The 12,655-nt window shown below is 39.9% G+C and overlaps 1 protein-coding gene across 3 annotated transcripts in view; it reads left to right on the forward strand.

Moving 5' to 3' along the window:
- Positions 1 to 3,880: 3,880 nt before the first annotated feature.
- The window catches only part of LOC126348001 (interaptin-like), a 238,839-nt gene continuing 230,064 nt past the window's right edge, over positions 3,881 to 12,655 (forward strand). The window contains exons 1-2 of one of the 3 annotated variants that reach the window (XM_050002320.1): positions 3,881 to 3,976; positions 4,072 to 4,210. In XM_050002320.1, the coding sequence (XP_049858277.1) occupies positions 4,147 to 4,210 (64 nt within the window). In that variant the 5' untranslated portion in view covers positions 3,881 to 3,976; positions 4,072 to 4,146. Of the gene's footprint in view, positions 4,211 to 12,655 lie in introns of all 3 variants that reach the window. The other 2 variants (XM_050002318.1, XM_050002319.1) reach the window with 2 other exon arrangements.

A 12,655-nucleotide genomic window follows, 5' to 3' on the forward strand; every position in this document is an offset into this window, starting at 1 on the left:
TCCACACACAGCTTGCACACGTTCTAGTCATCCTAGCAAGTCTAACTGAGAAAGTTAATTAAAAGCAGACAATTGTAGATATGCAACTTGCTACCCTCCTGATATGTGACCAATGGATGCTTATGCTTTAATGAGCTATGTAGCTGGCTGTTCAGTGAGCAACTATTGCACTACAGACTGAATGAATTTACATTTACAAAAACGCGAGATTAAACCTATTAAACAGAGAAGCATACACGAAAACACAGAAAAAAATAAACAATTAACTTGCTGCTCTGTAGTTGTACTCGTATATTAGCCAAGAGCTGGAGTCTGACTGACTGTGTGTGACGCCACGTCTGTCCCTCCATCTATATAAATAACAAAATCCGTGATTATTTCTTGAACAAGGGGTCTATAATCTCTCTCTCTTGAACTTTAATGCTGATCTCTGTCAATTTGGAGTCAGATTATTTTAATAGTTCGCTTGTCCTAATAGGTATCTAGGAGAGTATCCAAGAGAGATCTCCAGGTATTATTATCTAGTGCTTACGCCACAAAAAAGTTTGGCTACCCTCTGAGTATACATACAGATCACCTGTTTGACCACGTTGTGTCTGGATTTTACGGAACTTTGGATATTTTATATTTTCCACAGTTTTTTTTTTAGAATTATTGATATGGTGTAAAAATATAGTAAACCACACTTGGTTATGTAAGTAGTAAAAACATATAATATAGCTTACTTATAAATATACAGGGCTGTATAATGAACCATTCCTGAGCTATGCTTTTCCATACAGTCTGCATTATTGTCAACATCACTTAACTAGTTGTAACAACAGCTCTTAGTAGCAGGAGACGATAAACCTTAAGTTGATATCCAATCTTCTGTGATCCACTTCCTTGTATTTTGGACATAATCACTGAAATGATTACAATTATTACCGGTTTCGGTCATTGGTAGCACCTCGCGAATAAAGCATACACAACATGACAACATACATCGTGACAGTTATTGAACTATATGAAAAAAATGTATATTACTGTAGTTACAAACAACGGTGTGCACACACTTTATCCAAATGTAAATATCATTAGAGATATTAGGATTTATGTTATGACACATTCGATATGCCTGACATCTTTGGTGGTGATGTGGCGCAGATGAATAGCGAAATTCTGCATGACCCAGTGAAGTGTCAGAACATTGATGATGTCAATGACCTCCTGACTGGCAGTTTTCAGCTCAGCAGTGGTTTGGGGGTTATTGCTGTATACTTTGTCTTTAATATAGCCCTATAAAAAAGAGTCTCATGTGTTCACATCCCGAGAATATTGCGGCCAATCGGGGACCCATAGCAGTGGCCTCTGGGTATCCCAGAGCCAGAATGGGGCCCATCAAACACTCTCCTGCTTCGAGCTCTGTCTTGCATGAAACACATCTTTTCCAAATCAGGGTAACTTTGGATAATGAGCATGAAATCATCTTACAAAACCTTCACATACTGTTCGTTAGTCATCGTGCCATCAAGCAGTATCGCACTGATTATCCCGTGACTGGACGTTGCACACCACGCAGTCGCCCTTTGAGGGTAAAGAGACTTCTCGAGCGCGAAATGAGGATTCTCAGTTGCTCAAATGCTACAATTTTTGCTTGTTAACTAACCCATCCAAATGAAAGTGGGCTTTGTCACTAAACGAAACTGTATTCACATCAAAGCCCTGTTTGTAAATTCTATGGAAAATAGTGTTGGCGAAACACAACCACTGTTCCATGACCCTGGGGCTTAATAGTTGGTGGGTTTGAATTTTGTATGGGAAGAGACACAGGTCTTCAACAAAAGTTTGACGCTGTGTCTCCCGGTTGATTGTAACCTGTGGTGCAGCTCGTCTGATCGATTTCCTGTGGTTGGTTCGAAACACAGCGCATGAATTCTCGTTGTTTTCAGGCGTTTTCACACTTTATGGACGACCGACATTGCCAAAAGCGTTATCACGAACATTACCCGTTCCCTCAAACTTGCGAATCAAGTTCTTGATTGTTAGCACACTTGAACCGGTTGTCTTCAGCTTGAATTCAGTCGAAACTTTCTTTGAGCCGCAGTTGGGCTGTTGTTGCTCACATAGCAGGAATTCGCAACTGCTATACGCTCAGCCACGCTGTACCGTGACATTTTCACTTGCAAATGGCCGTTCGCATGCGCATACTAAATTCCCACCATGCCCCGCGGCCAACCGTGCAGTTTGAACGTCCCAACCCAAACCGTTCTGAAGGTATGACGATTTTATTTCATTTAGTTCAATAATTGTCACCTTGTACATTATCATAATTCATGTGGGGCCGTAACACAGAATGTTCACTTTCCTTTCCCATTAGCGTGGGACTAGGTAAATGTCATCAGTGTCAGTGTCAGATCTGAGCAATGTACCCGTGATAATAAGGTTTTGCCTGTTTGTGTGTGTGTGTGTGTGTGTGTGTGTGTGTGTGTGTGTGTGTGTGTGTGTGGTGTTAGTACATGTTAACGAATATAAGCTATAGAAACCACTTAAATTAACTCTAAGGCAAAATGAACTTAGTTAGCAGCCCACTGAAAAAAATCGCTCTTTGGCACAAGGAAATTCGACTGGATTCGAGATTTCTTGGTAGGAAGGATGCAGCATGTTTCGTCGATGCAGAGACATCGACAGATACAGAAGTAACTTCAGGTGTGCTCCAGAGTAGTGAGCTAGGTTTCTGTGCTGTTCATATCATATACTAATGACGTTGCAGACAATAATAATAGTTACCGGTACCTCAAATGTTTTGTAGATACTATAGTCATCTATAATGAAATATTATCAGAAAAATGCAGATTATGTACTTATGTATCATGAGGTACTGCCTGAAAAATGCTGCAAAAATACTCAGATCTTTATAAGATTTCAAAGTGGTGCAAGCATTGGCAGATTGATTTAAATGATCAGAAATGTAAAATTTTATGTTTCACAAAACGAAAAAAGTCATACATTACAACTACAATATCAACGAGCCACAGCTGGAATTGCTCAACTCATACATTTAACCGTGTGTAGCCAGGGTCTTTTTCCCGATACTAATCATTTAGCCCCCCCCCCCCTCTCCCCCACTCCCGGTTCCTCCTGCTCCCCTTTTCCCTTGCACAGTTTCGCCTACATCAGTTTTTGGTACTAACTTTGTGTAAATCTTGCACTTGGGGCCCCCTCTGAGCTTGGTGTCGCAAGCGGCCGCTACTAATTGTGATACGTTCTGTAACAGTACGTTAACAGAGGTCCCATTGTGATATGGAATGGAACGATCACATAGGTTCAATCGTAGGTAAAGACGAATCAGACTCGGTTCATAGATAGAATTTTAGCGGAATTCAATCTATCTGCAAAGAAGATTGCTTACAAATCACACGTGCAAGCAATTTTTGAAAATTGCACAAATGTGTGGGACGCATAATACGTAGAACTAAAGGGGATATTGGACGCATACAGAGAAGGGTAGCACAAGTGGCCACGTGCTTGTTTGACCGAAGGGAGAGCGTGACAGAGATGCTCAAAGAAGGGAAGTGGGTTACGCTTGAAGACAGGCGCTACTCCCCGAATGAACTAATTTTTAAGTGACGAATCATCCCCTCCGTATTGCTCCAGTAAGGAAGACAAGACTGAACCAATTACAGTGCGCAAAGAAACGTTTAAAATATCCTACCCGCGCTCCTTACGTAAATGAATCGGGAATAGCCCTAGTAACTCGTACAATGGGAAGTATACTCTGCAATGCAGTTCACAGTGATTTGCAGAGAGTGGATGCAGATGCATGTACTTTATCGCTGTTCTCATTCAGCCGGTAGTTATTTGGCTGATCCGATGTACGATGTAGTGATTGCCTTCTTTGACATGGAAACGATCTGGTTGTTTGGTGCAGCAGCACCGATGGCCAAATGATGTTTTTTTAAATTTTTTGTTTAACGAGCAATATCTTTGACCCAAGGTACGACTTATAAATTCATAATTATTTTTTCATGTTTTTTGTTTATTTGCCTTTAGTTGTGACAGAGCATGTTTAGAAATTTCACTTATTCTTAGAACGTGAAGATCGCAGCGCGCCGTTAGGTGTGACAGATGAGATTTAGGAACGTGTGCTACTTCTAAATTCCTGCAATGAGCGGTAACGGGAGTAGCAATGTATCTCGAGAAGAAATCGAACAACGAATACGCGCGATGGGTGAGTCTGTAATTACCAATTCACAGCAATTACACAACGAATATACGATCACTAGATAGCAAAACAGTTAGTAATAACATTTTCAGTGCATATACAAATACCATATTATGTTCCAGAATCCACGTGTTCTTTCTGATGTAACAGACTTGTAACAGACTGGGTTCTTAAAGAAATCGTTCTTAATGGTACTACTGAGAATTTAAAAGTGGAATTTAGATTGTTACACAAAAATTGTTATCTTGAAGAACGAAAATTTCTCCATTGATCAAGAACATTTGAGGGAAATTTGGCAAGTTCGATACGGAAAACGTTACTTCGGAATTTCTGTTCTATGGTTCTTTCGGAATACGTCACGATTTCAGAGGTGGTGGTTAAGTTGGGACTTGATAGCACACCTTTTACAATCATCAATACCAAAGGTTTTTGACGCTTCTTTCGGTTACATTTATTTGCAAATATCGCTCTATATCATGTTACATATTTATATTTAATTTATATTAATATTATATTTATATTAACTTCGGTGACATATACGTGATGATGACGTGTACCTTTGGGGCTCCCAGTCACGAGTGATCTGCGAGTAGGTCGCACGTGTGTGTTCACATCACAGAGCATCACAACAAAGCGCGGATCAATTTTAATTCTCAAGCAATTTGACCAGTCGCCTGCGATGGGTAGCAACATGGCTGCGACTCATTTGTCTAGTTATTAGGCGTGCTTGTGTAGCTTTTTTCATTTCATTATACCCACATGTGTAGGCCTAAGGTCTTTAGATGTTAAAATTTGTAGTTAATTCTGGCGTACGATACACTCTGAAAATTGATGCTGATAGTGGAGTTGCCATTTATATTAAGAAGGACTCCAAATCCAAAAAAATATCCTATTACATTTTGCAGTGAATAGCATTTTTAAGCTTGTGCTGCAGACGTCGAAATTCAAGGGAAGTTTACAATAGTCACAATATACTGACATTCGTTTGGTGACTTTTATTCATTTAGCTACATTACTGAAGTTGTTAACTTCTAGTCAGGTTGAAGTAAAATGAAGTGGACATTTTAATTTTGAACATTTAGAGTATACCATTTCTACAGCCATACTTAAGCCCCTTGCCATTTAATACAATCTGTCTCTCCCTCATACAATTCGCAGGAGTCCAAGAACTAGCTCTGCTACTATTAATAAATGTCTGTAGACACACTGAGTTTGAAAAGCCTATCAACCACAAGATTAATAAATAAAAGAGAAACTGCGGGATTTAAGACGGAATGCGAAATACAGACTGGAAAGATGTGCAGAAGGCTCTTGGTGTCAATGAAAAATATGCAGTTTTTCTGTTGCAGAGCTTACAGTTTCCAAGAAAAGCGGTCCAAAACAGGTTTATGAAGAACTGTCACTGCTGCTAAACGTAGCAGTTCGTTTTCCACAGCAGAATTTGACGACACTGTTGCGTTCGGTTGAAACTGCTTGGTGAATCGCTCTTGCGTGGAGTTCAAGGGAGCTCCTTTTTTAAGCGATATCACTGACGGTTCATCGTATGTATTCGCATATTTTTGTTAAAAAATCATTTTTAGCGTACGGTTCACTATGTTTTATGATTTTTAACAGTAGAAATACGTGGTATCCCAAATGGTGCTTTACGACTTCAGTGGCATATGACTCGACTTCTAATTAACGGAGAGGAAAAAAAAAAAGCTGCACCAACCCAAAAAGGTTTTCTCTGGATCTTTAATACAGTTCTACATGTGCTCCCCTTGTGGCAAGTACAGTATTTAGTCGATATTCCAACTCTATTCATTATTTTTAGCGTGTGGTATGATAAATTTTCTGATTTTTAGCAGTAGATGTACAGGGTGCCCCAAAAGGTACTTCACGATACTCGACTTTTACTTAACTTAAAGAAAAAAGATAAACTTTGGCTGATTCACCAACTCGAAAGAGCGGTTCTAGGCGCTTCAGTCTGGAACCGCGCGACCGCTACGGTCGCACGTTCGAAACCTGCCTCGGGCATGGATGTGTGTGATGTCCTTAAGTTAGTTAGGTTTAAGTAGTTCTAAGTTCTAGGGGACTGATGACTTCAGATGTGAAGTCCCTTAGTGCCCATAGCCATTTGAACCATCTCAAAAAGCTCCTTTCTGGTTCGTTATCAAGCTCTACACTTGCTCCCCTTGTAGTTTACACAGTAATCAGTCGATATTTCGAACTTACGTTGATATCTCGTTGACCAGATTCGCCTGGTATAAATCCTATGGAACCCAACTGGGTCGTTATTCGGCGCCATCACCGCGTACGCAAATCAGCGGTCCGTTATTTACGTATATTACCGACCTGTGCGTAGACATCTAACGCCACATACCTCCACAAACCTACCAACAAACTGTTGGATCCCTGATACGCAGAATCATTGATGCATTTCGCTTCAAAGACGGAAAAACAAGCTATTAAGCATGTGGTCGTAATGGTTTGGCTCATCAGTGTATATTTGCCACAGGTAGAGTACTTCGATAATAATAAGGTAAGCATGAGTCACGATTACCTTAAATAAAATCGTTTTGTATTATTAAATGATTATGAGTGTGAGAGACTGTTGAAGCTGATGATTTGAAACTATAATTATCATTTTACGATTATATTTGACATGTTTCCAACAAAATGATCAATGAACTAGGAAATAAAGCAGAAAAATATTTGGTAAAGATATTTTTATGCTTATACCAATAATGTGTACAAAATTCTGCAGTAGGAAATAATCGGAATTCCGTTGGTTATAAATAAAACTGACCAGTCATAGACAACTTTTGACGAATCTTCCTCGAAGCGACAACGCAGAGAACAAATGTTAAACACACAGCGGAGTGCACGCCCTATCGCACATGGCATTCTGCGAAATCAAACAGCGCTCCAGGAAGGACTGCGTTTACCTGTTGTTGATTACGTTAAGAGTACTATGAGTGGGAATTTGATTCCACTACAGTCCGGAATTACCTTGAAACCTACTGTCAATCACGATTCGAAGAAGCCGATAAAGGAAGTCGGCACAGCACACAAGAGCGGCCTTTCTCATCCTTGTTTTTACCCTCGGGACCGACAGCGTGCCCATTGTTATAGTCGTTATAGAAAACAGAGCAACTACAAACAAATGATGCCACTGTTCTATAACCGAACGTTTGGTGTTACATTTTCTAAAAAGAAGATGGGAATTGCAACAGCATTATTTCACTGCGATCAGCTACGTAATGCTACAATTGGGTAAACGAGAGGTTTTGCTGAATCACGGAAATTACTTCTAGAAATATACGATAATTTTGTGATGAATGATAATTCTTTACTCCAGATTATGAATGGTGGGAGGGAAGTGGCCTCTCTTGCCTCCTTTCCCTCCGGACGCTTATGATCGTCATAATTTCCCCTGAATATTTACATCTTCATCAGAACTCCGCAAGCCACCTGATCTCTGATGGAGGGTACTTCTAGTACCACTAACTGATGACCCTTCCCTGTTCCACTCGCGAATGCTACAAGTGAACAATGATTGTGGGTTAGCCTCTGAATTAGCTCTTAATTTCTCAAATTCCCTCATCTCTCACGCTAGCAGAGCTAGACGTACAATACAGACGCGAAGATAATCAATACCAGAAAGTGAGAGAATTATGTAATGAATAAAATCCCAGTTCCCAGATTTCTGGAGGGGAACCGTGCGGTTGGCTGTATTTGAAAACATGACATCATAATCCGACTTGAGGCGACATATAGCGAGCGCAGCTAGATGTTTTATGTGGACAGACGGTAGCACCTATTGTTTATGTTATACCTTACGGTTTTATTGTTTTGGTCAAAGAAATTATGTTTTACAAATCTCTATGTCTCGACAGTGTTTTTGAAAAATGAATTCTCTTGTTAAATTTTAACACAAGCTTTAAAGAATCGAAAATTGTGATTTTTCTGACTGTCAGCGCTGGGGAGAGGTGTGAGCGAGATTGTATGGTAGATGTGCGTTCCAGCACCTAAAAGTTTAGAAATTAACCACCTCGGTAGCTGCGCGGTCAGTGCGGGAGATATCAAGCTAAGGGGCCCGCGATCAATTCCTGGCTTTTTCGGAGATTTCTCTGCTCGGGAATTGGGTGTCGGCTACACTCCATACAAATACTTTCAGAAAAGACATCTATATTCGATGTTAACAAATTTCTCTTCATCAGAAACGCTATCCTTGCCATTGCCAGTCTACATTTTATATCCTCTCTACTTCGGCCATCATCAGTTATTTTGCTCCCCAAATAGCAAAAATCATTTACTACTTTAAGCGTCTCATTTCCTAATCTAATACTCTCATCATCACCCGATTTAATTTGACTACATTCCATTATCCTAGTTTTGCTTTTTTTTATGTTTATCTTAGATCCTCCTTTCAAGACACTGTCCATTCCGTTCAGCTGCTCTTCCAGGTCCTTTGTTGTCTCTGACAGAATTACAATGTCATCAGCGAACCACAAAGTTTTAAGTTCTTCTCCATGAATTCTAATTCCTACTCTGAATTTTTCTTTTGTTTCCTTTACTGCTTGTTCAATATACAGATTGAATAACATCGGGGATAGGCAACAACCCTGCCTCACTCCTTTCCCAACCACTGCTTCCCTTTCATGCCCCTCGACTCTTATAACTGCCATCTGGTTTCTGTACAAATTGTAAATAGCCTTTCTCTTGCTGTACTTGACCCCTGACACCTTCAGAATTTGAAAGAGAGTATTCCAGTCAACGTTGTCAAAAGCTTTCTCTAAGTCTACAAATGCTAGAACCATAGGTTTGCCTTTCCTTAATCTATTTTCTAAGATAAGTCGTAGGGTCAGTATTGCCTCACGTGTTCCAACATTTCTATGGAATCCAAACTGATCTTCCCCGAGGTCGGTTTCTACCAGTTTTTCCATTCATCTGTAAGGAATTCCTGTTAGTATTTTGCAGCTATGACTTATTAAACTGATAGTTCAGTAATTTTCACATCTGTCAACCCCTGCTTTCTTTGGGATTGGAATTATATTCTTCTTGAAGTCTGAGGGTATTTCACCTGTCTCATACATCTTGCTTACCACATGGTAGAGTTTTGTCAGGGCTGGCTCTACCAAGGCTATCAGTAGGTCTAATGGAATGTTGTCTACTCCCAGGGCCTTGTTTCGACTTAAGTCTTTCAGTGCTTTTTTGAACTCTTCACGCAGTATCATATCTCCCATTTCATCTGCATCTACATCCTCTTCCATTTAGATAATATTGTCCTTAAGAATATAGACCCTCTATATACTCCTTCTACCTTTCTCCTTTCCCTTCTCTGCTTAGAACTGGGTTTCCATCTGAGCTCTTGATATTCATGCAAGTGGTTCTCTTTTCTCCAAAGGTCTCTACAATTTTCCTGTAGACAGTATCTATCTTACCCCTCTTGAGATAAGCCTCTACATCCTTACATTTGTCCTCTAGCCATCTCTGCTTAGCCATTTAGCAATTCCTGTTGATCTCATTTTTGAGACGTTTATATTCCTTTTTGCCTTTTTAAATTTACTGCATTTTTGTATTTTCTCCTTTCATCAATTAAATTCAGTATTTCTTCTGTTACCCAAGTATTTCTATTAGCCCTTGTCATTTTACCTACTTGATCCTCTGCTGCCTTCACTGTTTCATCTCTCAAAGCTACCCATTCTTCTTCTAATGTATTTCTTTCCCAAATTCTTGTCAATCATTCCCTAATGCTATCCCTGAAACTCTCTACCACCTCTGTTTCTGTCAGTTTATCTAGGTCCCATCTCCTTTAATTCCCACCTTTTTGCACTTTTTTTAGTCTTAATCTACAGTTCATAGAGGTCAGAGTCCACATCTGCCCTGGAAATGTATTACACTTTAAAACCTTGTTCATAAATCTCTATCTTACCATTATATAATCTCTCTTAAACCTGTCAGTATCTCCAGGCTTCTTCCATGTATACAACCTTCTTTTATGATTCTTGAACCAAGTGTTAGCTATGATTAAGTTATGCTCTGTGCAAAATTCTACCAGGTGGCTTCCTCTTCCATTCCTTACCCCCATTCCATATTCACCTACTATGTTTCCCTCTCTTCTTTTTCCTACTCTCGAATTCCAGTCACCCATGACTATTAAATTTTCGTCTATCTTCACTATCTGAATAATTTCTTTTATCTCATCTTACATTTCACCAATCTCTTTGTCATCTGTGGAGCTAGTCTGCATATAAACTTGTACTACTGTGGTAGGTGTGGGCTTCATATCTAGCTTGGCCACAATAATGTGTTCACTATGCTGTTTGTAGTAGCTTACCAGCATTCCTATTTTTTTATTCATTATTAAACCTACTCCTGCATTACCCCTATTTGATTTTGTATTTATAATCCTGTAATCACCTGACCAAAAGTCTTGTTCCTCCTGCCACTGAACTTCACTAATTCCCACTATATCTAACTTTAAATTATTCATTTCCCTTTTTAAATTTTCTAACCTAACTGCCCAATTAAGGTATCTGACATTCCCCACTCCAACCTGTAGAATGCCAGTTTTCTTTCTCCTGATAATGATGTCCTCCTGAGTAGTCCCCGCCTGGAGATCTGAATGGGGGCTATTTTACCTCCGGAATATTTTACCCAAAAGGATGTCACCATCATTTAACCATACAGTAAAGCTGCATTCCCTTGGGAGAAATTATGGCTGTGGTTCCCCCTTGCTTTTAGCCATTCGTAGTATCAGCACAGCAAGGTGTGTGTAATTAGCAGTCTTCGAAAGGGAGGTAAGAAGGAAATGACAAGTATTTTGGACAGGTCAGGAAAACTGCTGGGGAATCCTGTGGATGCCTTGGGCAAATGGAGGGAATATTTTGAAGAGTTGCTCAATGTAGGTGAAAATACGATCAGCAATGTTTCAGATTTTGAGGTAGAATGGGATAGGAATGAGGATGGAAATAAAATCACATTTGAGGAAGTGGAGAAAATGGTCAATAGATTGCTGTGCAATAAAGCAGCTGGGGTGGATGAAATTAAGTCGGAACTCATCAAATACAGTAGAATGTCAGGTCTTAAATGGCTACACAGGATAATTGAAATGGCCTGGGAGTCGGGACAGATTCCATCACACTGGACAAAAGCAGTAATCACACCAATCTTTAAACATGGAAACAGAAAAGATTGTAACAACTACAGAGGTATCTCTTTAATCAGCGTTGTGGGTATAATCTTCTCAGGTATTGTTGAAAGGAAAGTGCGAGTATTAGTTGAGGACCAATTGGATGAAAATCAGTGTGGGTTTAGGCCTCTTAGAGGTTGTCAGGACCAGATCTTTAGCTTACGGCAAATAATGGAGAAGTGTTATGAGTGGAACAGGGAACTGTATCTATGCTTTATATATCTAGAAAAGGCATATGACCGGGTTCCTAGGAGGAAGTTATTGTCTGTTCTACGAGATTATGGAATAGGATGCAAACTTTTGCAAGCAATTAAAGGTCTTTACATGGATAGTCAGGCAGCAGTTAGAGTTGACGGTAAATTGAGTTCATGGTTCAGAGTAGTTTCAGGGGTAAGACAAGGCTGCAACCTGTCTCCACTGTTGCTCATATTATTTATGGATCATATGTTGAAAACAATAGACTGGCTGGGTGAGATCAAGATATGTGAACACAAAATAAGCAGTCTTGCCTATGCAGATGACTTAGTTGTGATGGCAGATTCGATTGAAAGTTTGCAAAGTAATATTTCAGAGCTAGATCAGAAATGTAAGGACTATGGTATGAAGATTAGCATCTCCAAAACGGAAGTAATGTCAGTGCGAAAGAAATATAAACGGATTGAGTGCCAAATAGGAGGAACAAAGTTAGAACAGGTGGAGAGTTTTAAGGACTTAGGATGCATATTCTCACAGGATGGCAACATAGTGAAAGAACTGGAAGCGAGGTGTAGCAAAGCTAATGCAGTGAGCGCTCAGCTACGATCTACTCTCTTCTGCAAGAAGGAAGTCAGTACCAAGACTAAGTTATCTGTGCACCGTTCATCTTTTGACCAACTTTGTTGTATGGGAGCGAAAGCTGGGTGGATTCAGGTTACCTTATCAATAAGGTTGAGGTTACTGATATGAAAGTAGGTAGGAGGATTGCAGGTACTAGTAGATGGGAACAATGGCAGGGGGGTGTCCACAATGAGGAAATCAAAGAAAAACTGGGAATGAACTCTATAGATGTAGCAGTCAGGATGAACAGGCTTAGATGGTGGGGTCATGTTACATGCATGGGAGAAGCAAGGTTACCCAAGAGACTCATGGGTTCAGCAGTAGAGGGTAGGAGGAGTCTGGGCAGACCAAGGCGAAGGTACCTGGATTCAGTTAAGTATGATTTTGAAGTAATAGGTTTAACATCAGAAGAGGCACCAATGTTAGCACTGAATAGGGGATCATGGAGGAATTTTATA

Source organism: Schistocerca gregaria, chromosome 1, assembly GCF_023897955.1.
Source record: "Schistocerca gregaria isolate iqSchGreg1 chromosome 1, iqSchGreg1.2, whole genome shotgun sequence".
In the NCBI taxonomy this organism is placed as follows: domain Eukaryota; kingdom Metazoa; phylum Arthropoda; class Insecta; order Orthoptera; family Acrididae; genus Schistocerca; species Schistocerca gregaria.